The sequence below is a fragment of the Apteryx mantelli genome, chromosome 6 (assembly GCF_036417845.1).
Source record: "Apteryx mantelli isolate bAptMan1 chromosome 6, bAptMan1.hap1, whole genome shotgun sequence".
Classification (NCBI taxonomy): domain Eukaryota; kingdom Metazoa; phylum Chordata; class Aves; order Apterygiformes; family Apterygidae; genus Apteryx; species Apteryx mantelli.
In genome coordinates, this window is record NC_089983.1 from 8,961,019 (window position 1) to 8,987,506 (window position 26,488).

Sequence of the window (26,488 nt, forward strand, 5' to 3'; positions counted from 1 at the left end):
TGATGTGAATATATTTTTTTTGTACTCACGTGTCACTGTATGTTCTGCATAAATGACTCTTTATAACAGGTTGTATAATACCACATTGCTATTTATTCATTCATTCTAGCTTTTGTTTCCTTGTGTCTTTCCTTTCCCTTCCTCCCGTAGATCTATCAAGTTCAGAAGGTAGGGCTGGTCTCTTGCTTTCGTGTTTGCATGTGGTTTGCTTTTTTTCCCCTCACACTGCCAGTCCTAACAGCATTTTGGAAAAAAAAATCTTGGGTATGGAAGACGCGCAGCAGGCTTTATATTTCCATATAGCTGCCCTCCTTCCCTCCCGCAGCCTCGTGGGATGGGTGGCGAAGGTGACCCATGTTAAACGTGTCAGGCGCTTCACGTCACCTCGTCTGCCGAGCGTCTGGCGAGGGATGAGCGGAAGGGTAAATTGGCGAAGGAGCCGCCGTGCGAGAGCGTACGGGGGCTCGGCGCGTCACTGAGAGCCGCGCGGCGGTTTGCGGGGGGAAGGCCGAGGGCGCTGCTGCAAACGTTTCAGGCTGGGCGAGCATTTAAGTGGTGCCACCGGGAAGGGTGGCATGCGGGTGACTTTGTTTGGTAAAAAGTCATGGGAGGAAATTGGGGATGCGGTGAATTTGCAGTCCTATGAGAAATGAAGTATACTGCCTTTCTTCCAACATGACCTAAACATTCAAAAATGCTTTTATATCGTTAGATTAATGCTCTCTTCCCCTCGGTTTGAAACCGTGATCTCTTCTCCCCCCGCAATTACCGGCTCATGGCTCTAAACGGGAACGACGATGATATTAATAGCTGTAACGGAGGTCGCTTGCTGTGTGACAGCAGAAGTTTGCAGCAAAGGGTTTTCCTATGATGTTCGGCTATTCTGTCCTTCCAGCGTGTGAACTGGGCAGTGCCTCGGAAGAGAATAGCTTTGGATAGATTTTTTTGCGGGGAGGGAAGAAGCATCTATTTCTTTAAGCCTGCTGTTTTCCACCTCATTGAATGATTTTTTTTTTTGTTGTTCCTGAAATTTTTCTTGCTTGCTGAATGATAAACGTGCCCTCAACCCAAAGTCTGTTTGTTCTGTTTTGGCACTCTGGTAGCCTTAGCTGCATGTTTCACTAGCTTGACCTAGCAGCGCGCGCGTGCTTCTCAGAAATGCTGTTCTGAAGTGGATATGTATATGAAGATATCTACTGACATCATCTGCTCTGCTGTTTAATCCTGACTTCGTTAATTTGGTGACAGCTATACCTTACTCTTGTTTTTGTTTGTGGAGTTGACTATGTACTGGGTGAATCAAATTAACATCTTTGCACGGATCAACTGGCTTGTTATCAATCCATCTCCTTTATGGGAACTAATTTAAGTTAATCTTCTGGCCCATGCGCAGCCCCGCGGGAGACAAGGCGGCTGTTGACTCATGGGGTTCTGGCGTGGATGAGAAGAAGCGTGGGTTAACCTCATGACATCCCCTAGCGAGTTTGCAAGTCTGGCGAGTCCCTTAGCGAGCAAATTGCATCCGGAATTCTCTCTCAATGGTATTAATGTCATTAATTATTTAATTGTAATATCACTTTTCAGGGTAGAAGAGAACTTGAGGCTGGCAGAGACATCAAACTAAAGACCAAATGAATGGATAAGCACAATTTCTTCTTTTAACCTGTGCATTCATTCATAAAAGGCCTCTTTGGGAAGAAGAGAGAGTAGCTGATTAGAGAAAGAGATGAGAAGTAGTTGATTTGGCAAAATATCTGATACTTCAAATGTGACCAGTGCAGTCCGGTGTGGGATGTTCCGTTTAGCCAATTATAAATTAAAAATAGTCTCCTGGCGATTGCATTCATTAACATTTTTCTTTGGGAGTATTAAGCTTGTAGCTATCTAATTTTAAATGGTGGAGGCAAAGATTGGAAGTGGAACATAACTTGTGAAGAGGTGAAGTCTGAGAACATGCAAGTCTTTAAGAGATTGATGCTCTCTATGTCCATTTTGCAAAGCTGAATTTGGAAGGCTTTGCCTGAAAGCGAGGAGAACAAAGGGAAGGAAAAAGAAGGGGCAGTAGACTTGGAAAAAAATCTTAGCATGTTCAGGGGTCCTTGAAGGACCATGTGAAGGGGTCCTTCCCCCATGTGAAGAAGGACTCTTTCTTTTCATAGTGTGGGTTGTTGTTGAGGTTTAATTTTGCTTTGCTTTTTAATTAAATCAATGTTGAACATCAGAAAATCACATACATGTATTTTGGGAGGAAGAAAGCCTCTAAGAAGGCTCTACCTGACCTAGTTGATGGTGAAGCCTGATCCCCGAGTATCACGCTTATGCCGGGAAGTAACTAGTCTGAGCACTTGTGGGGAAATGTTTAATGCTTGGTAGGGTAATGCTCACTACCTTCAAGCAGGCTGGAGGGAAAAATTTCACTCAAGTGCATTTTGGCTAAGCACTGCATAGGGAAATTCAATGTATTGGAGCCCATACTTAAATGTTTTGTGGGGAAAGGGAAGGGAATACTTCCGTGCTTGGTTAGGGATGCGGTTAACAATCTTGCTGAATTGTTGTCTCTTTCTTGTTCTAGAGACGTGTTTTTGCATACTGTCTAAACCTGCATGCGCTGAATTTATTTCCCATTTTCAAATTAGCAGGCTAAAAACCTTGTTTCTCATGTTTTTCCTAATGAGTTGGGCTGCTGTGAGGTCCCTCCCTTTCTCAAAGTGACCTCAAAGCTGGCAGCATTTAAAGGAACTTGTACAGTCTGGGCTGTCCACGATGTCCTACCTGAGCAACCATGTGCATCTTTGACTTCACGACAGGCTTTCTGCTCTTTAGAGCTATTAAGATGAAAATGATCTTAAGATGCAAATCATCTGGTTATTTATTGAGGAAGAAGCCTGAAGTGGGAATAGCCTGATACAATATCAAACAAAGTGCTTAGATGTTTCTTCAAGTTTATTAATTAATAATGAGTGGGGCTTTTAAGGGCGAAAGTAAGACAGATTACATTAATACCATTGAAGGAGCACTAAATATGGAATATAATTTGGAACAAGATCCCAATTTTTGATCATTATGTAATGTTTTGACTGCTGATACTCTTGCCTCTTTCTGCCTCTAAGAAAGCCGGCAAGCATAGGCTTGCATTTTTTGCAATTACATGAACCCCAAAGTGCAAAACTTAAATTGTTCTAAAATACATATTATACTTCCTTAAGCCAGAATTCCTTTTGCTGATTACTGTCTTTTAGTCCAATGATTTTTTTTTTTCCTTCACACAAGAATGTTATGGCTATCATTATAAATGCAAACTTCTGGGGATGAGCTTCTAAATGCATGCTTGGGGAGGGAGAAAAGTCCTGCTAAACTTGCCAATCTCGGAACAATTTGCTGTCTGGTGGAAATGCAAGTTCAGTGGGAAGTTACAAATCTTATGCAAAGAAAGTATGAAGAGAGGAACAGATGAGAAGAGGCAGTCTTCTAGGAAACTGTACGACATTTGGTACTGAAAAGTGGAGAGCTTTCCAGTCTAGCTTGCTATGGTAAAGCACATCCTAGAGGTCCTTCTACTGTCCCCATTAGTGATACTGTACCACTGTCAAGACGATTGAAGTCTAAGCAAAAATAAGAGTCTTGTGCTGTGAAAAGGAGCTTTGAAGAGCTACAAAAACAATGACTCGGAATGAATAAGCTTGCACAGAGATTAGTTGTGTTTTATTCAACTTGTCCTCCCAGTTTGGTAAATCTGTACGGTAAACGCAATTTGACAGCGTTTTTCATCCTGAAAGTGTCGTGCGTTCAGATCCCTTGTAATGAATCATGACTCAAATGGGTCAGGAATTCAAGACTTGTTACACTCTTTGCTCCTTTCCCCAGAGCACCATTTTTGACGTTGCTGAAAAACAAGCAGCTGTTTAGTACCCCAGCCTCGCGGGTGAATGCTCCTTTCCCTTTGCCAGGCAGCTTTTTGGGGTGTGTGCCGTGTTGGATGCGGGCTTCAGGCAAGGTCTCCCGTGGCCCCACGTGTGGCTTTTCACCGGCGTGGTTGTCTAACCCGTGTGCGTGAAACTACATCTCGGCCCTAACCTGGCAATGCATGTCTCAATGTTCGCTGTTCACCTTTCTCATCTAAACTCTGTTTTTTTCCCTTTTCTGTCTATAGAAATATTATGGTCTGGATACTAAATGGGGCGACATCGAGCAATGGATGGTAGGCCTTGATCAACGTAGTTGCACAACTTTTACATTGTCAACTTTTTGTACAGTTTAGAGTTTGAAATCCCACAAAGTAGGTATTTTCATGTATTGGAAACGTAGACTGCAGTCTGACCACAAAGATTCTTGCGGTCTGCATTTAGACCCAAAATGAGGGTTTTGATCAGCTTAAATCCTCGCAAGGGTTTGGTTAGAGCTATCTCTCTTTACAAACCTCTGCTTCCACCTGATCCCTTGGAAATTAGATTGGAGTAGAGACCCATTAAAGCCACTTATGATACGAGGAGTTTGCTTGATTTCTTGTGGATTTTATTACAATTTCAGTCTTTTCAAAGCCTGCTTTTAGTTAATTTGGGGGTAGGTTTTATTCATGCTTCTTCAGTTATCTCTGTACCGGTTCAGGGGCGCTCTTCAGCTGCGATGTTACTCCTGCTCCGGCAAAGCAAACTCCTCCTAGTAATGCAGCTTCCTGGATTTTCTTATTTGCTAAGCCACCAAAGTTGGTACCAGATGTGGACTTAGCCCTTAGAAGTGTCTGACTGTCTTAACAACCCCAGTGTAAGATGGAAGAGTTGTTAAAGGGCTTCCTTGTGAGCCTCGATGATTACTCTGCCTAAAAGCTGGTTCGGCCCATGCCTTTTTGCAAGGCTGCTGCCGCAGGAACTAACCGCCCGCCCAGGATGCTCCATTCTCTCAGATGAGCCATTAAGTCTCCTTAAATCCTTCCTTGGTGAGCTTGGACTCGAGTAATCCCCTGCTGGGAACCTGGATTGGCTGTTTTTAATGGCTGCACTCAAGCTTGCTTAGAAATGGGCTCACCTGTCACAACCATTAATTCACAATATTGAAAGCTGGGTTTTTCCCCTCTAGCACTGTTCCTAAATTCCGTGCAAAACCAGTTTGTTGCAGCAGAATACATCCTGCCGTGTTGCCAGTATTAACACGATCTCTGTGCTGTAAAAGGCGGCGGTGCTGGGTGTCGCAGAGGGCGCGAGCAGGCGGCAGATGCTTTTAGCCTGGAGGAAACAGCCGGGCTGCACCTCTCTGGAACGTGCACTAGAGCGACAATTGCCCTGCCAAATTATTTCAAATAAAATATTTTTCAGATTTATTTGGAAGGCCTGTAAACTGGAAAGCTTAATTGCAAAAGCACTGTAAGTATACTGGTTCCCAGCCGCAGAGAGATGCGCTTGATTGTGTAATCCTTTTCGGAGATGCAGATAAAGAAGTCACTGCATACAGTTTTCTGCAAATTTAATAAAAGTGTATAGAAGGCTGAAAGGGAGGGGGGCAAGGCTGGGGTCACAAATGAAGGAAATCATTTTGGTTTATTTATTTACTTATTTATTTCCCAGTTTGATATAGTGTTACCTTCCCTTATTTGGTTTAAACCTTACCAAGTCCTGAACATTACTGAAGTTTCTCTGTGTCTTTCTGGAAGTGCTGTGCTGGTGTATCTGTCCTTTCAACGCTTCATTCTTTGTTTTTCTCTGCTGCCTTGGTAGGAAGACAGTGAGCGCTATTCCCGTAGAGCCCGAAGAAATGCCTCGGTTCGTATTGACTTTTGCTTGTTCCTTAGAGTTAGAAGCTTCGCATTAAGAAAACAAAGAAGTGTGTAAGGAAGGTCTCTTTTTGGAAGAAAAAGCAACCCCCCCAAAAATAATGATTAAAAAAACCCCCCCAAACCTGCTTCATGCCTTCTCTGCACTCTCCCCAGCCAGATGAAATGGGCTGGGGAACTTTAGCATGTGTCCGGGATTAAAGAGGTGGCAGGTGGGAGGTGGGAAATGACCTGCTGGAAACATTTAAAGTTAATTTATTCAGACTGTGAGCCAAAAACAGAGCAGGTAAGACCTGAGCAAGCTTGTAATTCATCCTGTAGTAAAATGCGTGACAGCAGTTCTTGGGCACTGTATGATTTCATTTACTTTTTCTTTATAATTTAATGCAATTTTTTTAAAGGCATTTATCCTATAATTTTTTTTCCCTCTGTCTCATCAAAGCCATCTGCATTTGCTTTGCTTTCTGTTATCTGTGTTCTTTTCATTGTTTTCTTGTCTTTACACTTTCTTTTGATAGGCTTCGGATGAAGATGAGCGCATGTCTGTGGGTAGCCGTGGAAGCCTGAGGGTTAGTAAACTGTACAATTAAAGTGTGCATGTGTGTTTAATGAAGTTGTTATCCTACTATACCACCGGATTGGTTATTCGCATCTTTTTTTTTTTTTTTTTAGTGCTCTAATAACTTCTTCCCTCCAAGCTCTTGTTGAAGGCTTGTGCTTTTCTCAAGCTCGTTTAGGCCAATAATTCTTTCAAGCAGGGGAATTGTCAAGTCTTTAGACACTGTTGAAGAACGCAAGCAGAGCATGCAACGCAAGCAGAGCATGCAACTCCATAGATACCCCTCTGGTAAAGGCTGTTCTCAGTTATTCCTGCAGGAAGGGCTTAGCGAAACTTTGGTCTACACAGCTATTTCTTGTATGCACCACATAAGGTTCCCTGTCTGATTATTGATATTGAGGTTCTGGGAAGGAGAAGCCCTAGCCACTCTGTGAGCAATGTTCATTAGCTCAGGAAAGCGGAAGCAAAGTATCAGTGCAAAGATAAGTCTTTGGGCACTTTGGGAACACGGGTCACCCCCTTCCTCAAAGCTGCGCAGAGATATTTGAAACTCGTCTGCAGATTTGAGTTTTGGGGAGGGATTAGTAGAGCACAGTGTGTCACGGCTCGCCAGTGCTAATCTGCAGAAAACCTTCAAACAGTTTTTCTCAAAGTATCTGTACAGCATTTGTCCAGATAATACGCACGTGCGCTAATCTTAACTCCCCTCTAGGGTAGACGTAATCAGCTCTTGTAATTGTGAAGGCAGTTTAAGCAGTTTAGTTCTTTAACATTTAATGCTGTTGTCTCAGCACACACTGGTGGCCTTCTGAAGGTGACCAGAGATGGTTGCTGCTGAGGTTCACGGAGAAGCATTCAGCTAGCAGCGCAACTGGAACGGTCAATATTGGACGATGGAGGAAGTACTCAGCAGTTCTGAATATGAATCAGCCATGACTGGTTTAGGTTACGGAGGCATTTGTGCCTAAAATGGTTGTGTTTCACTGAGAATTTTTTTTTTTTTTTAACTGATGTTGCTGTTTTTAATTTGGTCATCAGTAGCACTAGTTACATGGTAAAGCTTGGATGATCAGTCATGTTTTTATAAAACAAGCAAGGCCTGTATCATTCGTAGTGTCATCTTTTTCTTGATTTCTGTCTTCTGTGGAGATTTCACATCGTAGGATTATTTTAATTTTCTTTTGAAATATCTAGGTCAGAATTACCTTTTTTTTTTTTTTTTTTTTTTTTTTTTTCTGACAAAGTATCCCCAGCAGAACAGGGTTGAGTGACCCTGTCAACATGTTTATGGAAGTATTTTGGAGGGAAAGATGTCTGTGAAGATTTCTGGCAGTGCAACCATCAGCATGGACTAGAGAACCACCTGAGATGTTGGTTAGACCAGGCTGGCTAGCTGATTTAAGCTGCCCAGCTGTGACCACACCGTAAGCAGCGGCCTAGTGAGTTGGTGTAATGTTAGCTTGAGTGTATCTGTGCCTCTGCAGGCTGCAATGACGGAGCATCCTTACGAGCTTTTCTGTGGCTCATTCTGAAACTACCAAAAACGTCCTGCCTCTCTCGTTTTGGAAATCCCCCTTGCTTGATTCTTCATCATGCGAAGGGAAGCTCAAAAACATCATCCTGAGCGTGAGACGACCAAGCATCTCTTCAGTCTCTTTTTTACCACAAGCTGCTTTGTCCTCCTGCTTCAGCGGGCTGCTGTCTAATCTGAGACCATGCAGCAGGAAATATTGTTGTGTTATTACTCACTGGTGATAGTTTGTGCTGTTTCTTTGGTCTCTCTGCTAGCCAAAGTTCCTGACCTCTGGCTTTGTGCAAGAAATCCAGAATTATCAAAATTATTTAGGTGGGATTTACATCTCTATGCCTTTTTCTTTTTCACTGCATCCCATCATTTCCTTCAGTGTTTTCCTTTGTATTCTGATTTTTCTTTCCTCTCATGCCTTGATAGTCTCACTTGGAATACACCAGCGCCTATCCAGTGGTGAGAACAGCCTGAAAGTTGCAGTGGGTGTTTAAAAACTAACTGTGAGGCAGAAACTAACACTGATTGCCATAACCGATCTAAGATAAGGAATGATCTAAAATGATCCTGATGGTATTTTGTGGTCTCTGATGTAAAGACCCTACTTCCTCGCATACCGCTCGGACACGTGCATCCAGCTCAGAGGAGAAGCACCGAGTGACTAGGGAGATCTAAACTAGATCTAATTCAGTAGTTCTCATAGGACAGAGTAGAGCAGCTTGTATTTTCCCTGTCTCTATCAGTCTGCCCATCCTTTGACCAGGTACGTCTGCATTTATTTCAGCGTGAATCTGAAAAGGTATAAACCCCTCCCAAACTCACTTTGAATAGATCTAGCAAAGGTAACAGGCCAAATATTCTGCCTACCAAAGATGCATCTTGTGCATTCAGCTTTTATCTTTACTTTGAAAGATAAAAATCAAACTCTGTGGCTAATAACAAGACTACACAGTATGTTCATTGCATATATTGGAAGACTCTTGGAAGAAGAGAAAGGGCATGGAGGGGGAATGGAGACTGTGACTTTACGCTCAGTTTTGAAAATTTACTCATACTCTTAACAGTGCTCTCTTGTGACAGCACTGTGCTGAAACAGAGGTCTTTCTGTTTCCGCAAGAGGCAAAATACGGTTGCACTTCTTTTGTGAAGCTGCTGAAAGTCTGTCACTTCTACTCCATTGAAACGGCTTTTATTTCCTCCTCAGTACGTTGAAAAGCAAGCTGCGGAGAGCAGTTTTACAGACTACAGTTTTCTCACCCTCTTCTTCATTCCCTGCTCTATTTCAAATTAGGAATGCAGTGAATCTATTTGTGAGTGACCTATATACAGAAATAGTTCAAACACATTTGGATTTTGCATGGACGTATAGATGTAGTAAGTATAGACAGCTGGTAGCTCTATTAATTGACTTAACCCAGCAAGCATGAATAACGTTAACTGTGGCTCCTAAACTTAACAGTGCTATCATCGCTTTTAGAAATATTCTTTAATAACTGGTCATTTGAGTTTGGTGCGATTTGATTTCTCATGTGTGCTTACTGAGCCGTGTTCTGTAGAGCTGGAGAAGTATCGGACTGATATTTTTGCATGTTGCTGTGCATGCCTGCCTATAGATGGGTGCACGTAAATTCGATGATCTTTTTTCATCCTGCATTCTTAATCTCACTGCAGGCTGGATTAGAGAATGAGAGGACCAAAAGGAAGAGCTACTCCAGAGCAGTATGTATCTCAACTGTCTGTCTTAGAGAGGTTTTTACGTGCAAAACCACTGTGATGGGACTGGAGAATATTTGCCAGTATATTGGCTGTAAGAGCTAACCAGCCTAATGTCAAGGATACGGTGTAACTCTCTGGACTTGTTGGGTGTGTAAAAATCCTGAGTATCCCTTCATTTGCAGAATGTAGTATAATCCAAACACTCACTTATGTCAGTGTTGTTTATAAAGAGCATCTTGAAAAACTCAAAACCTAATTTGAGTTTTAACATGACACAGAAATAAGTAAAAAATGATGGAATATATATAGTAAAGGCTGCATTTTTTCATGTAGGGAGTAGTACTGTTTTACATATATCAAAGTAATGGGTTAGCGCTGATTTATAACGACATTTGAGTAGCTAGTAATAATGCTTCAGGAGCACAAATAATTTGCAGTTTTTTAAGCATGTTACTTCTGGCTAAGACTGCTGAAGCTTTAAATAGGGGGAAAAAATCAAGGGTAAAGGGAGCTTGTTTAAATGCCTTCTTCATCTCAACATCATTAGCAGCATCTTCTGTGGGGAAACAGAGAGCTTGGGCTTACTTTCAGGTTGGGATGCTGAGTTAACCGTTCAGAGCAATGCATGGCATGTTGCACATGGCAGTGCTTCCATCCAAGGAGGTGCTATATGTTGAGATGATAAAATGCTAAAGAATTCTGTATCTCCACGGGAGATTATGGTAATGGTGCACATTAACATTTATCAGGAAGCCTAAAGGTAGTTCTGGATAATACCAGTGCTTTACTAGTACCCGTATCAACAGGGCGCTGCTTAGCACTTGGGAAAGCCAGACCTGGACAAAAGGTAAAGCATAATGGGCTTTAACGCCGACTGCAAGGGGTGAAGGAGCTCATGGAGCAGGCAGAGTGGTGGGCTGCCGCCGCAGGCAGGAGGGGGACGAATCACCTGAGAGGTTGCCCTGGCCGGGTTGGGAGGTCTCCAGCAAACTGGCGATCAGTCCAGAACTTCCCGAGAAGCGGAAATCAGGTGCGTGATTGAGAACAAGCGTGAAGCAGTAGCGTTAGCTTGTAGGGATGAAATCAGTCCAAGGCACACAGGGTTACGAGCATAAATGGACCTAATGGCAATGAGAAGGCTTTCTGCATCCATTAGAAGCAAGAGGAAAACATAGAAAAGAATAGGGTCAGTTACATCGCTATGAAGGGAGAACAAGTAAAATCTGAATATTTCAGCCTCCCCAGTATGCCATCTTGTTTGCTCCCATTTTCATAAAGGTTACGATCGGCTGATAAACACTTTAACATAGCACAGAACAAAGGTCAGCAAGACCTGATAAAATGCACCCCAGAGAACTTAAATAATTATCTGAAACGCTACTTATGGAGCATTTGCTTTCGAGACTGTGAGCTGGAAAGGTCCCTGGAGACAGGACTGTGGAGCTTCTGGACTATGGACCTTGAAGTCTAAAAGATACTAGGGTAAATTAAACAGATGTGTTTAGAAGTGCCTCAGAGATACAGTGAGAAACAGTTGATCAGGATTTGTGGGAAATGAATCCTGTCAATTCAACCTAATTGCCCTAGCTAAGCAAGGTAATTCTTTAAGTGCATAAAAGAAGAGCATGAGATGTGAATATAACTTGACTACAAGGCTTTTGGTGTGTTTTCACGAGACATTCTTATATGAAACCTTGGCCAAGATCAAATCCTTGTAAAATAATGCACAATTAGTTGAAAAATATTAGAATAAGATGCAGCTGGAAAGGCTCTCGACTGGTCTGTGCCCATCTAAGACAGCACCATCTGTTTTGAAAGGAGAAACCGGTTCTGCAGGAGTCTGTATTGCTGGTTGTCTGACTACATGGAGCCAAGGAGGTTTCACGCAAGGTTAGAACAAAAACACTGATGATGATAGGAGGCAGCTTGCCAAAACTGAGTAACAATGAGAACAAATGAGGACTAGTACATTTTATGAAAGGGGAAAAATTAAATATCCTAATACAAATATAAGGAATTCTGCATAGGAATAATTCAGAAAGATTTGAGGTTACAATTAGCCATGTAACATTGTTGAAAAAAGGCAAACTTAATTCTTCAGAGTAGTAACGAAAGAAGTAACTGGGTTACACAGAGCTGTTGAGGCTGCAGCTGAAGCGTTGTCTTCAGCTCCTGAAGATTCATTCTAACCATTCTGGAGCAAAGTGTTAGAGTATATATTTTTGCTTGAAAACTGATTCAGGTTGGGTTTAGTGGGTTTTCATTTCAGGAATGCATTAAAATTTAGACTTTTAAAAATTAAAATTTTAATTAAATTTCCACTCCCCAAAACATGGGAGGGCTTCCTTGTTCTTTGTGTTAAAGCAAGCCTCATCATGTAGTGATGCTAATATGGTGAATTGATTGAGAAATCTGAGCTTTTAGTGGTATCAGTATAGGTGATTTTGGGGTCTATCAATTCATCTTCAAATGTTTTGTTTCCAGGCTAAAAACAGTCTCCATCGTAGTGATTTTTAATTTTATCTCCGACCCTACTGCCTTAGGGCCTTGAAGTATCTCCCCCTGCTTATGAATTGCTGACTCTGAGTGTCCTTTTTCTTTTTCAGAGAACGCATATTCGTGTCACTATTGAATATGATAGCAGACAGCTGAACGGATTAAAAATCTCTTATTAATCTTTGGATTGCCACACAAAATACTTGGATGTGGCAGATGGTCACTGTTCTAGATTTAGTCGAGGAAAGCCAAATAGAAGAGGTTTCATACAGCATTGCATGTTTACTAAACTGAATTTCTTAATGAAAAAAAAAGGAATTAAGTTCTTTGCAAGCAAGAGTATCCTTGACATTTTTGGCCAGTTTATGGGTAAAGACAGACCCAAAAATGTTCATGTTCTTGAGGTTTTTCCTATGGGTTGTTTGAAATTAGGACCTAATTCTGCACTTCTATTCCTGGTGTATCTTTGCAAAGTGCCACCTCTGTCTTTGCTCTTCTTACGTGATGACTCTTCCTACAATGCTCTTTTGGGTTTGCTTCAGTTTTTTTCTCTCCTTTTCTTTTTTTTTCTTTTTCCTTTCCTTCCATAACAGGCCAATGGTTATGAGGAAGACGTGTATGGATCATCCCAGAGTAGAAAATCTAGCAGGGTTAGTAGATTATTTATATTCATGTAAGAACTATTGCCCTCTTTAATGGGATTAAAGCTAATTATCAAATTCTTTTCTGTGGTAAAGCAGGTTTTTCCTGTCTTGCACGTTGTGGGCTTTGCAGTTTGTCATATGCAGAGGTGCAGCAATAAGCTATTTAAAAAAAAAAAAAAGGCCCTGAGTGGGAAAGGAAGTCAGTGAACTTGATGCAAGTAGAACTTGGAAGGCAAAATCTCATAACCTTGTTATCCAAATTGGGTAAAAGTTAAATTGTGACGAGAAATACCTGGGTGGAAGCTAGTTTGGGGGATTTCCATGCGTTCCAGGTAGCATGGTGGTTGTTTTCTAGTCTGTGCAACGTTTATGCAAATAGTCAAATGCTGAAACTCCCTGTCCCCACATATAATTTAGTCCATGTCTCCAGATCTGCACGTGTAGAGCAGTCTTTGGCTTTTGAATTTTCTCCAAATGTACTTTGCATATTTGAAGTTTGCGTAATTATATATTTTTCCTTTATAAACTGTATCCTAGAGCTGCTGGAAATTCCCACGGAGTTGAACAGCCCATGAAAGTGTTACCGCTAAACTATGTGATATTACCATTGATTTACTTTATTTCCAGAGATATTCATCAAACGAGCTTCATTATTAACTGCGTTGTGCGTGGGTCACAGTGTTCCCTTCCCTTCTGTTTCAGCACAAGCGTTCTGCATCAGCTGCAGGAGTTGTCCTGCTTCGTTAACTATTGGGGTTTGTGCAGATGATTTAAATGTATTTCTTTTCAGGCACAGCCTGTTTTGTTTTGTGGGGTTCCCCCTCCCACCCCGTCTTTATCTTCACAAAGGCAGACAAAAAGCTTGGAGCTTGTTGATCTTTATGCTACCAGAACATCTAAAGAAGTTTAATGGTATGCAGACTAAAGCTCTATGTTTAGGGGGAAGAATAAACTATTTCAAGATTCCATTTAGCTAAGTGTTTGAGCAATGCATATTAAACATAAGATAGACTTCACTGGGGTTACTTTATAAGCATGTAGCTAAACAAGGTGCTTGTATAACTAATGAAATGGGACCTTATATTTGATGTCCGTTTTAAATTGTTGCTTCCACGTGGTTTTATGCATTTAGCTTATGTACATGAAGAAGAGAGAACGAAATACTCTTGCTTAAGCTCTTAAGCAACCAGTATGTCCTGCTGTTGGAGATCATGCTGAACTGTTTGGCAAGTTCGAGGACCTCTATTATGCAGTGCTGCTGGCCAGGCGCGTTGTAATTCTTTCTTGCCACGCTGCAGAGCCCCGAGGACAGCAGAAGAGGCAAATACCTGCGAGGAAGTTATCCAGCCAGGAGAAGTCGCTTGGAGGTTTAGTGTATGGAGAGCGTAATTATGGCAATACCATTAGCTCCTTGATGTTTTCATCACTAAGTGTAATTCAGATGAATCATTATTTAGAAGGGGGGCAAGGGTTTGGGGAGACTTGGAGCAGCTGAACTCTCTGTAGGAGCGTAATGACCCCCATCTCCAAAAGCAGCGGATGCCAGTCTAGCTGACGTTCACCTTTAGCAATACCGCTGGGTTTGGGGGGGTTGGTCTCAAATCGGTGTTCATTTTTAAGTTGCAAAATGGAGTGATGTGTGTGGCAAGCTGTCCTGTCTCTCACCGGTGAGACCTTAGCAGAAGAGATGCTCTGTACCAAGGCAGCCTGCGTGCTGGTTATGAGCTCTCTGGGGGCAAGCAAAGCGCTTTCTTTAAGAGAAGTGGAGCTCTTTAAGAACGGTCCTTGCCGCACGCCTGTGCGCGTGCACACACGCTCGCAAAGGAATTAAACGTTGCCTGGGGGAGGCCGAGCACGTCTCTGCAACCCCTGCCCTAGTGCAGGGCTAGTTGCAGAAGACGGAGCACAGAAATCGTTTCAGGATGCGCTCGCGTTCGCGGCGCAGCTCGGTACGGCTGCGTCTGGCCCCGGCTGGGCAGAGCAACCGGTTTATCGCATTTTAGAAGTGGCCTCGTGAACTCTGGGGAATTAATGGGATTTGTGTCCGGTTTCTGCTAGTCACTGCAGCACTCAGAGTTCAGACATACCAGGCAGATTTTGTATTTTCATGATTCCTTTGGCTTTGTAAAATATGCAATTTCTTGGAATACAGATTTCCAGTCTACACCGAAAACGGCTCCATTTTCAAATTTAAATATCCATGCACGTTAAAAACAGCCATTTAACACAACAGTCCCTCCCAGGATATTGCCGCGTGTTCTACTTAGGCATGTAAGCGCCTACTTACAGGTGCTCTTCCCAAAGCTTTTGGGAAGCCATAATACCGAGCTCCATTTGGTATTATAATTATCCTGCTGCTTTCAGGGGGCCTGCGCTCCGCTAAGCCGCCTTTGCTGGCTTTGTGTTGAAGTGCTTGCAAAGCAGAAATTTGCAGCGATAACGTGCTGCAGCAGAAAATCCGAGCTGGCGTCCTGTGCTCCAGCCCAGGTGCCGGGCGGAATGAATGGAGATGTTATCTACAAAAGTAGATTAAATCATGTTGTACTGCAGAAGGTAAGAGTGGTCTTAAGCCTGCTAGAGTTGTTAAATAGTCACTTGAGGCACTCTTGGTATCGAACTTGGAGCTGGATTAAGATCTCCTCCCTCCTAAGGGGTGGACCAAAAGTGGAAGCTTGGTTGGAAGTGGAAGTTGGCTAGATACTAGGCACGACTCTGCATAAAGGAGATGTTTGATTTATGCATACTGGGTTCTTGCACAGAATTTTTCTTTGCGTTCAGTCTTGCCATGGCTGACAGCGGCCTGTTCGCTTTTCCTGACCAGCACCCAAACAGTTTTTTGGTCCCTGTTGGTGGTTGTCTCTCTCTCACAGCCCAATTGGCACCTTCTTCTGACACCCTGTGCAAGCCTGGGTTGTGGTTCGAGCTTGCGGGGCATAAAGAATTTATGACGGTAGGGAATGAAATAAGAAGTTTGAAGACCTCCAGGTGATTTGATTTGTGAGGGTGGCAGCTCTGGCTCGCTGTTTTTTTCCTGGCACACGCAGCTGGGGTTCTCTCTGTGTTAGAAACATCAAAGTGTTTAAAACCCAGAGAGAGAGTAAGCTACTGGCGATACGAGATGCTCCTTATCCTGGGATTCTTCCCAAGGCAAAGAATTGTAATTTCTCCAGGAGGAAGTTGAAGAAAAGACAGAGAAAGATAAAACATGATTCCCACATCTGAGTTTATGGGAAAGGAATTGTGAAAAGCGCTCTGTGAGGTGCTGCCATCTCCCTGATAACCATGCAGAATGTCTCGTGTCTTTAGAAAAGCCTAATGAAGTGAAACTGCTCAATGCCAAACATCCTCACTGCCGTGAACCACACAACACTTTTAAGCAATCCTGATTTGGGCAGTCCTGGGAATGAAGGGCTTTGTTTTACAACATGGCCGAGCTGCTCCATGCTTTGCCCAGCAAACCCTGCCTTCGTTAGCCTTCCTGGGCTGCATGGGCTGCTCTCCGTTAGTAAACGAGTCGGGCCTGGGCTAGAACCATCATCTTGAAGGAGCCCATGGACAACAGGATGAACAGTCGGTGATAGCCCTGTGTGCAGGTGGGCTGTTTTGACGTGAACTGAAAGGTAAAAGATCTCCCAAGAAAGGTAAAAGATCTTAAAGGTAGACCATGCGCAGTGTGCCTGATCACGCGCTCAGCTTCACAACTCTGTGGAAAGTGTTTAAGGGACAGTACAGATGTAAAAACACTTTACGGATTCAGGTAAGAATACAGATTCAGGTAACAAGCTACAGTAAGACACCTTTTTATAAAATGCAGTTGAAAGCGCTGTTTGCACTGTCTCCCTCTGAGCCATTTGGAGGTATGGCTAGAGCAGCTCTGGGTGAAGAAGAGCTTTGTCTTTCCATCTCTACCAAAATGTTTTGCAAACTGAATAAATACCAAAATATCACTGGGACATATTGCATTGCATCCAGTCTGGTACCTCCGAGTTTACTTTCCTCTTTCCCCTAAAATTAAATTATTGGAACTGTACAGCTAATTAGGGAAGGTCTGGTCAAGTGGTGGCGGGGGGTGTCTATACTCTTGGCAACTGTTGTTCAAATGCGCTGTGAATGTTTCCTCTGACCATTGAGTTGCGACGCTCACTGGCGCGTTCCCTTTCTCTCCAAGTAGCAAGGCTTCCAGGTGTGGGTACGGGCAGCACACCAGGCTGGTTTAACGCGGAGGCTTAAACCTCATAACTAGAGTTAGGGTGAAACTTAGGTGCAGAAACCGTATATGTGCTTTTGGAAATGTTGGTCCGTCATCTTCTAAGTCCCGTACAAAAAGTGTCATCGTAGCTTATTTTCTCATTGGGCCATAACGGTGAGAGGGGAGGAGAGGTCTTGGGGGCCTGAGGCCCTTTCTTGGAAAACAAATCAAACAGGTATTTTGTGTATAGGACACTATACGTATAAGGGAAAGGCCTTTCACTCGTTTAAAAAGTCTCAACTTTACAAATGGAAAGGGCACACAATTTTCACGCACCATCGTATCTTTAAGCTAGTTTCCTTAATGTGGTTATATGTTATCCCCTTTTTTTTCCCATCTATGATCACCTTGGATTCTTGCTGTTTGTAAGCACCTACTTTACTTTTTGCTTTCCGTTTAAATGAATTAAGAAACTCCTTCGTGTTACTAAGCTGAGTTCTCAAGGTTTTTTTTTCTTTGTTATTAATGCAGGCTTCGTACTACTCTGATCTCGGTCTCCACAACAGTGGCTATGCTTCCACGTCTCAACCTCCTTCCCAAAATGGAAATTGGGTCTGTTGCCCTCTGGTTTTACCTGGCCCGGACTTCTTGCTCTGCCTGCATTTGGATAATACAGCCTCCTGTGTTTTAGGGACAAATAATTTGGACCGATTGTCCAGCGTCTCTGTAGCTCTCTAGTTGAACTTAAGAAAGAAAAAAAGGAAAAGAAAAGCCCCACCTTTTTGTTAACGGTTGGAGTGAGTAGTGGAAAGCTGTTTTAAAAAGGGCACAAAGAGTTTTCCTTTGCTGCTCCTCCCTTTCCTACAGTTACTTTGTTTGCTCTTGACCTAAGTTGGTCTGGGAAAATGTGCAAAATCCTGATTAGCCCAAGTGCTTCATTCTACTTGAGACACCTTTTCTGCTCGCCTTGTCAATCCAGCAAGGCTGGGGCTGCCCAAAATGGGGTATTGCAAGCGAGTAATTGGTGCCCTGCTCGAAGGAAACTCCTAGAGCTTCCCAGCGGTCCGGGAGGCTGGCTTGTCCTCGGCGTGTGCAGTAACACGCTGCCTTGGGGCCGCCGGCTGGGCACCGCCGCTGCCGCGGGCGCCTATTGCACCTCCGCGAGCCGGACAGCGGCTTTTTGTAGGCGCTGCCTGAACTCGGCGGCTGCATCTTGTGAATAATCGTTACTAACGGCGGAGTCGTTTGGTTCGCGATGCTCTGACTTGGTATGCCTAATCTTGTCCCCCGTAATTTGGTTTTTCTCTGTATTTTTATTTCATACTAAAATACACAAGAGATGATCCTGTAGCTGCGCGGAACACTTAAAATACCTTAAAACATTTCTGTCTTTGGGTCGCGTAGTCATGTAGCTCTTTTTCTGCCTTTGCACCCCTTCTTTTGCTGCTTGCTACACACAAATGTGTTTGAGACAATACCAACATTAACAACCTAAAATTAAATGATGTTGTTTTGCTTCTGCACACAGTGGTGTCCTCCCTTCCTGTAGGAAATGCGTGTGTCTGCTTTCTATTCTCAGCCCGCAGGAGCTGAGACCTAATGCTTTTATGGCACAGATGACTAATACCATCTGTGCTGGGTTTCCTTCTCTTTTTGGTTTAATAATCCCAGTAAGTCCTTACCAAGATGGTTAACTCTGCTGTAGGCACCTTTTGCTGTGTTTCTTTTTTTTTTTTTTCCCCCTACGCAAAAAGGTTTTGTGCTTGTCGTCCTCAGCCCTCCCTGCTGTGCAGTGACGCCCCCGCGCCAGCCAGAAGTTACAGGGTTTGTCGTCCTCACGCCCTAACCGCAAGCGCGGAAGCGGCTCGCTTTGGGCCGTGCGTCCGTCGTCTCTCACCTCTGTGGTTCCCGTTGGCCCCGCGTCCTGCTCGCTGCGGTGTCCCCTCCGTGTCTGATCCATTTGCGTGCACGGGTGCGATGCTCACGTCTTGCTGCTCCTTCCTCTTCTTCCCGCTGGAATCGTGCAAGCGCTGCTCGTGGAGCTGTGATGCTGCTGCGGGCGCCTGTCTGGATGGAGACAAGCGTCTTCATTTTGGTGTCTTATCCAGACCGTGCAAGAGCAGCCGGAGAGAGGCAACATCAGTTCTTGCTGGCTGCGTAATAACCGAAATCTGTCAAAGTTCTGTGGCCAAATTCCCCTGTTCCTGTTTTTAAACTGTAAAATTAGATTTTGTTTTCAAGCACGTAAGGTAGTTTCCTATCCCCCCTGTGCTTCCCTGGGGGGAAAATACTTATATGCTGAACTGGAGCTGGATGGGTGTCTTCGGAGACATGTCCTCCTCCTTTCACATTATTTGGATAAAGTGGCTTTTAAGCAAAATTCATCAGAATATGTTTCTCCCATCATTCGTCAGGACTAAAAATAAAAACGAAACAGATGTGAACAGTTTAAGAATTGATGTAGCCACTTTGTTCATAGGTAACATGAAATGTTGAAGTGAACATTGGAAGAACTCCTAGAAATGCATGACCGTGTGATGGATTTGAGTGGTGGCGGCGGTGACGGGGGGGTTAATTTGGATTTTGCACGTGCCTTATGGAGTTTCCCAGCTCACTGCATTTCGGTTGTGTTAGTTCTTCGCTTGCATGTCGCTTGTGGCTGTTCACCGGAGATGTGCCGGTGCTTGTACGTGCTGCTTGTTCCTGTCCGTCCTTCGCGCTGCACCTGGTGACTTTGTAAGGCTGCAGCCTGAACCAGGAGCTCGGTCTGCCAGGCCTGCTCTGACTTTGTCTTTTATTTGTAGGCGGCTGGGTATGACGAGAGCGTTTACAGCGGCAGTCGTCGGTGTAGTGCCTCTAGTTCTCGTGCTGTAAGACGTTTTCTGCGTTTCCCTGTTGTCTCGTCCCTGTCCTCCACTAACCCGTTTTTAGCAGTGCGCGGTCCTCCTCGGGCTGAGGAACGCGGCTCGTGGGAGGTTGGTGGCCACCACTCGCTGCAGAGCTGCAAGCGCCGCTTCCCCGAGCTGCTCTGGAATAAAAAGCACCGATTTACCTCCCGTTGTAAGGCCTGGCCGCGGGGGGACCTGCCCTGGTCCGCGCCGGCGGGAGCCGGGCCGAGGCGTTCGTTGCCCTCGCGGGAGGGGAACGCCACTCCGCCTTTTAACGTGGTTTACGGGTGAAATACTTTGGAAAGACCCTACGTGAAATCCCTTCCCTCTCGGGGAATTAATTCCTTTTTTTTTTTTTTGAGAACCAAGATGAACGGATCTCATTAACCAAGATCTCATTAACGCATAGAGCATGAAGTACAACATTTTTGTAACCTTGTCGTTTGCTTGGTTTTGTCTCCTGGGTTTGGATTCGGTGGTGATGTTCCAGGCAACCTGAGACCAGGCTTGCTGAAAGGCAGTTGAAGCACGAGGCTTTTGCCCCAAAGGGAACGGCCTCGTCGCAGCTACTGCCTTCCCTGGGGTGGTTTTAACATCTCCGAAGCCTGTAGCGCTTTTCACATTCGGAAGATCCCCCCATTTGGGTAGATAAGTTTATTCCATATCCTTTTTATGTTAAACATCAAACATCAGTGATGGCTCGAGGCTCCTCTGCCAGGACTGCGTAACAAGAAGAGCCTAAATATTTACGCCATGTTTTTTTTATTATTTAGGAACTGAAGTGGCTGTGATTGAAAATAGCTGTAAACTTTATGGACCACAGTCCCAGATTTTGCTTATTTTTGCCTGTGCGATGAAACGCGGTAGTTCAGCTGCATGAAGCCAATGTCACTTTACGTAAGACATCTAAAGACGTGGCTTGGTAGTGATTCTGTCCTGTTTTAGCGGCTGTTACATGCCGTGAGTATAATGCTTTACAGCTGGAAACTAAGCTTATGGTTGTATTGTAGCTGGGGTTATAATTTATTCTTACTGTAAGCTTAAATTTTCATATATATTGTTTTTCTTTCTGTAACCTGATTAATAATACTGAAAAAAAAAGTCTTCCACTAGCTTGGTGAAGATCCGGGTGCCTCGGTAGCTGAGGGGTTCAGGGAATGTTTTATAGAGGCCAGGTTACTTAATGGAAGAAACCTTCCCAAAAAGATAGAGGGCTCCCTGGGAGGAGCCACTTAGCCCCCGTCCGGATGCTCTTCCGGTCCTCTGAACCCGGCGCATTCGCAATTTCCTCGCCGTGGTAGTAATAGGAAAAAATCATGTCCCAGTAAACGTCAGGTGACTTCTAACCCATGTGTGTTCTGAAGGTATTGGAAAAACCTCCCTTTCCTATATGTGCCAATGTATTTTTCTATAAAACACATTTAAGTACAACAGTGAGTGTAAAGCTGCCATTCTGAAATCTGGGGGAAAATAGAGGGAATAATGCTAAAATTCATGTGCAGAGAAAGTTTTAGTTCTGTTTCCCAGGCGCTTAAAGCTTTTCATTTTCGTTCTCTACTTTAACTACGTTATAACCTCTGGAAATACGCAGTAGAGACACGTTCTTTGTCAGCAACAAGTCAACGCTGTGTGTTCTGCATCACCGGCTGGATATTTGCTTTTAAGGACTAACTCTTTCTTTGGCAGGAGATGAGGGCAGCAGGTGCTGGAAAAGCAGGAGGGATATTCAGTCTCTGAGATGCTTCCAATTTTTGCTTTAATCGCCACCTAGATAAGCACTTGTCTTGGCTGTTTCTTGCTTCGCCCTATGGAGCATGGAGTCATTTTATATGTGCACAGTGTTGGAAAAAGCAGGAAGGCGACTCACCGGAGAACATCAGAGCTCTTGACGAGTAGTGGGGTTGAGCCATTTGTATAGAGATGAAGGTTCCTGGGTTGTGACTGGTCTCTTAAGATACTTAAATAAAATGTTAGTCCATTCTGCCATGCTAAGAACGGAAACAAAACTTTGCTTGGTCCATCCACTGGGATTACTGCTTGCCTTAATTTCTAAATTAATACTTAAAATACCTATTCTCTGACTTTAACTGCTCCTCCTTTGTCCGGTTGCACGTAACCATTTTTGTAACTAACTTCAAATGTAACTAACTCTGATCCCTCTGCTGCTTCCCTTTCCATTTCTAACTCTTTTCTCTTCTCTCTGCTTGCTGTTCTTGGTTAATCCGCGGCAGCCTTCGGAGTACAGCTGCTACCTTGGGTCAGGATCTCGGGCGTCCTCAAGAGCCAGCTCTGCTCGGGCCAGTCCAGTGGTGAGCTCCTCTCTTTTTCTTTTTTCTTAAGCTGTTTCATTCCTGTTCTTCAAGCTGTTTTGGCACGCAGAGGTTACTGTCCCTTGGGAGACGTTTGCTGTGGTCTTGGTTGGGCTTGCAGGGCAGTGCTTAAAACAAAGAAGGGGGGAACTGGATGAGAAATTACAAAACCAAAAAAAGAAAAAGAAAAGCATTGCTGCATGAACCTAGAGCATACTTCTTTTGCATCTCCACAGAAATTACGGAATCAGCCTTAAGGCACATTGGCAAGGGTATTGTGAAAAGGCACTAGCGTCGCTGATGCTAGCGCCGCATCTGCTTTGGTTATTAATACCAGGAAACTCTGGATCTTATTGTAGTTATCGAGAAGTTTAGTTTCCCTCCACTCAGAAGTATTTTGATGTTGTGTTGTTGCAAGTTTGCAAAACTGCCACATTTCGTATTCCAGAGGAATATAAAACTGGCCAGAGATTGTATTTGAATGTATTGGTTGGGTTGCAGCTAAGCAGGCACTTGAGGATCTTTGGTGTTGTGAAATAGCTATTTGGGGGAACTCCTAAGGAGTCATGGCCGAACCAGACTCGAACACTAAAGATTTATCCAGCTTGCTGTAGCTGACCAAGGCAAAACTTTTCTTTTTTTCCCCCTGCTTTTTACTGATAGAAAGTAAATGACTCATTTTTTCAATGGCGTATGCTGCCTTCTTTGACTGTTCCATCTGATCCTTTACGACTCTGGATTTATTTCCGTACTGATTTCAGAGCCAGTAGCAAAGTGCAGTAGCTCGCCTTTTAGAGGAAATGTGAGCCCTCCAGTAGCCCAGCGTATAACAAAATCAAGCTCTCCTAGAGAGCGAGTTTTGAAGCGTCCCACCGGGTTTCCGTAAGCCGGCTTTGCTTCGAGGAAGCGTTCCTTGTAGCCAAGCTTCAACGTGCCAGTTCGCTTGGGACCTATCACTTACTGCCTACCACATCCCCAAGATAGGAAGCGCTGAGGAGGGTGATACTGTAAATTAACACGTGTAAAATGCTTCTCCAGTCATAACATCCTGTTGCCTTGGTTGCTTGGCTAAGGAGCCGAAACTTCAGTGCTGTAAATGTTGCCTTAAGGAGCAATTAAAAACGACCGTGTGCCTATTCAAAGAAGCCACAACAGCGTGCAACCGGGTAAGCTGTAACACGCAAGTTTGGAGAGTTCCTTTTCAATAAATACACGTAGCCTGCAGTAACAAAGTACTTTATATCTGACGTTCCCCCCATCAAACATAGCTTGCGATCTGCAAACCCGCGCGCCGCTGGCACATCGTCCGGCAGCCCACAGCAGTCTGAGAAAGGCGCTGAATGAACTTGCTCGAGCGAAAGAAAGGGGAACTGATGGAAAAGAGCAGTGGAAATTCGAGACGTGAGCCTGCGCTCAAGTGTTCCTTAAAGAAAAGGATGCACCTTCTTTTTAAATGACTCTTCAGGAGTTTCGTCAGATACTGTAGAGCAACTAGTGAGCTGTAAATAAATCAGTATTTTTAATTAGTCCCCAACTCCGAGGGAACTATGAGTTCTTGCGGTGTGTACCTGCTATTAGTAATATTGGCCTTAAACTGTGTTTCAGTTATCCCCAAAGCAAAAAATAATTGGCATAACCGGGAATTCCAGCCCAGCTCTTGAAGAACCAGGTACCTACATTGAAACTAGCTTCCATTAGGTGTTTTTCATAAGCAGTCTGAGTCATTAGTGCAAGTTGCTTATGGTAATAACAAAATGCAGCTTGCCCCTCCTGGGAGCTATAGGGGGTTTTTGTCTTTTAATTCTCCACTTAGGTTTTGGACCGTTTGGATGCGAGTGGGTGGAGATGGTTAGCTGGGTCAGCAGAGAAGTTGGAGAGGTGCCCAGCTGAATCTGGGCTGCAAGGAGACAGCAGGCAATTTTTATGTTTTATTGTTTAATCAGGGGTTTATTGCAGGGCATGAAGCGCTTCCGTTATTTCTGTGGCCTTGAGGAAGAGGTGAGAGTCAGCGCAGCAGTGGGTCTGAAAGGCACCGCTGCAGGGACTCGGCTCTCCCTCTTGTAGGTAGTACAAGCCTTGCTGCCCGAGGCGGTGAGGTCGTTCCAACCCTTAAATCTCTTCTCAGAAATTTTTTCCCCCCTCCCTATCACTGTTCGTGAAACGCCGTGCAGAAAGCTGCAGTAGTTTGTACCTGCTCTGCCCGGCTTTGCATCCCGCGTTCCCCTTTGCGCTGGCATGTTTGTAATACAGTAAATACCAGGAAGATACTCGAACACAAGATGTAAATGTTTGCTTTTCTTTGTACTTCAAAGACTTGAATATATCAGCATGAGGTTTGCTGACTGATTTTGATGCTGTGAATAGCCATGTTTTTCCCACAGTCCCTACCAGTAATTTTCTGCTGCAATTATTGCAGATATGCAAATATGTCGTGTTTAATATTAAAAGTGTTACATTTGGTATAAAATGTGGAGTTTTAGATGACTGAGAGCAAATGTCAAGCCCTTCTGTCCAAATGTAGGCAAACATTGCGCCCAAGCTATTGGCGTATTTTGGCTGAGATGAGCTTTTTAATATGAATACTTGGATTTTTTTTGAAGTGAGCAAGATAAGCTAGTAGGGAAGGGCAGTGTTTCCCGCTGCTGACTTTTGAAAGGCTTGATGCTCATCGCTAGCGTTAAGGTGGCCCTCATAGCAGCCAGCATTTCCAGTTTGGCTGGCTCTGCAGCCTCGCCTGGGAGGCTGGAAGCTGGAAGCGGTGCACGGGGGTCCCCGTTCCTCCAGCGGTGTGAATGCGCTGCCTGAGCGTCTCGCCTTGCCTGCAGCTGGGCTGCCATGCACAAGCATCCCGGGGTGCTCGGGTCTCCGCAGGGAGCGCGAGGTGCCCCAGACGCCCCGTGATGGGGTGGACGCTCACCGGTGGCGACACCCGCAAGGGTTAACCTGCCAGCTGGCTCGGGAGTAGAGCAGTGCTTTTGCAAACGTCATGCTAAACTGTTTTTATTATCTATGAAAAATAGGCAGTATTTCCATATATAGGCTGGAGGAATCGTTCTGCTCTTGTCCCGCTTCCAGCTGCGGTGAGCCTCTGGGAGCGCTGACATCCGTGCACCGGCGCTCTGCTTTCATTCCGAAATAACTTTGGGAGGAGGCTGCGCTTGGCTCCCGTTGTAGTCGTGCCGCAAAGGGCAGCCCGTTCCCTTTGCGAAAGGTCTGCACGCCGGACTTCTCCTGGAAATTACTCCCTTTTTCGTCTCATACTCTCAAGCATGAATTGGCCCCATTATTGGGGATGAAGAAGGTAATCTGTGAGTAGAGACGTACCCATAGCTTTGTAGAAATGAAAAATGAGGTGATACTCTAGAAGATTAAAGGCCTTGTACCATTTAGTGAGTTCCTCCTTGTATCTCCTTTCCTAGCAAGTGTCCTGTTAGACCTTCGTGGTTTTTGTGTGTGGAAGTTTCAAAAGGCGACGTTGAGTTGAGTACCATCAAAGCAGATGGGTTGTTTTCAGTCTGGTTAAATTTATCAGTATTCTTTGTGGCTTGATGATATGGAAGGTAAGTATTTTGGGCCAGAGCTTTGTCTAACTTCCGATAAAAATAAACATTTTTCTCCCTGAACTTTCTCTGTGTGGTTTCTCGCTGCATCAAATGCCAAAGGGCTTAAAGGAGGCTGGTAAAGGCTGCAAACCTGGGCTTCCCTCTGGCGGCTGTCGGAAGGAACAGTTTTGCTTTTAAAGCAGTGGATATATTATTGCAAAGCAGAATCAAAACTGTGTAAAATATTCATACAAAATAGACTCTGTGTTTCCCAAGATACTCCAACTTTTGCTTACAAGACATTTGTGTGTCACTGCCACGGAAACATAAAATTACACGTTTGCTGTTTCAAACTGACCCTTTGCTTAGAAAAAAGCACCGGTGCTTTTCTAAGTACCTGATACTATATCGGAGCGAGGAGCTTCTTCATAAAGCGTATTTTTTGCATTCCCAGGCATTAAGTGAAACTGGCTTTTCTCAAAACAGATCCGAGTTTTAAGTGTTAATATTGAAAAAAATTGGTGGCGCTACATGCGTAGAGGGGCATCGCTGGGGAAAACCAAATGTGCTGGATTTTTTGAAATCACCCTGGCTTTAAAGGTTCTTGGCAGCTTTGTTTGAGCGACTGCATCCTCTCATTGGCTTTAGAGAATTATTAAAGATGGTTTGCAATAAGCAGGCAGCGAGCTTGCCAGCTGTGGCATATCTTTCACTGCATGTTCTTCCAACGTTTTCCCCTTCATAAAGCCATACCTGCTTATTGCGTCTGAACTGAAGAATCTGCATTTTTTTTTTTTTATTCCATCCAAATTAAGAGGATTTTTAAAAACAAATATGTTGTCCATTATTTGCATTC

The 26,488-nt window shown here is 44.1% G+C and overlaps 1 protein-coding gene across 4 annotated transcripts in view; it reads left to right on the forward strand.

Annotated features, from left to right (window-relative positions):
• Positions 1-26,488, forward strand: part of LRRFIP1 (LRR binding FLII interacting protein 1) — a 94,838-nt gene that overhangs the window by 53,100 nt on the left and 15,250 nt on the right. For 2 of the 4 annotated variants that reach the window (XM_067298715.1, XM_067298714.1), the window contains exon 3: positions 22,013-22,090. The exons of 1 other annotated variant lie outside the window; for it this stretch is intronic. In XM_067298715.1, coding sequence (XP_067154816.1) covers positions 22,013-22,090 — 78 coding nt within the window. Of the gene's footprint in view, positions 1-5,708; positions 5,754-6,282; positions 6,334-22,012; positions 22,091-26,488 lie in introns of all 4 variants that reach the window. One more of the 4 variants, XM_067298717.1, reaches the window with a different exon arrangement.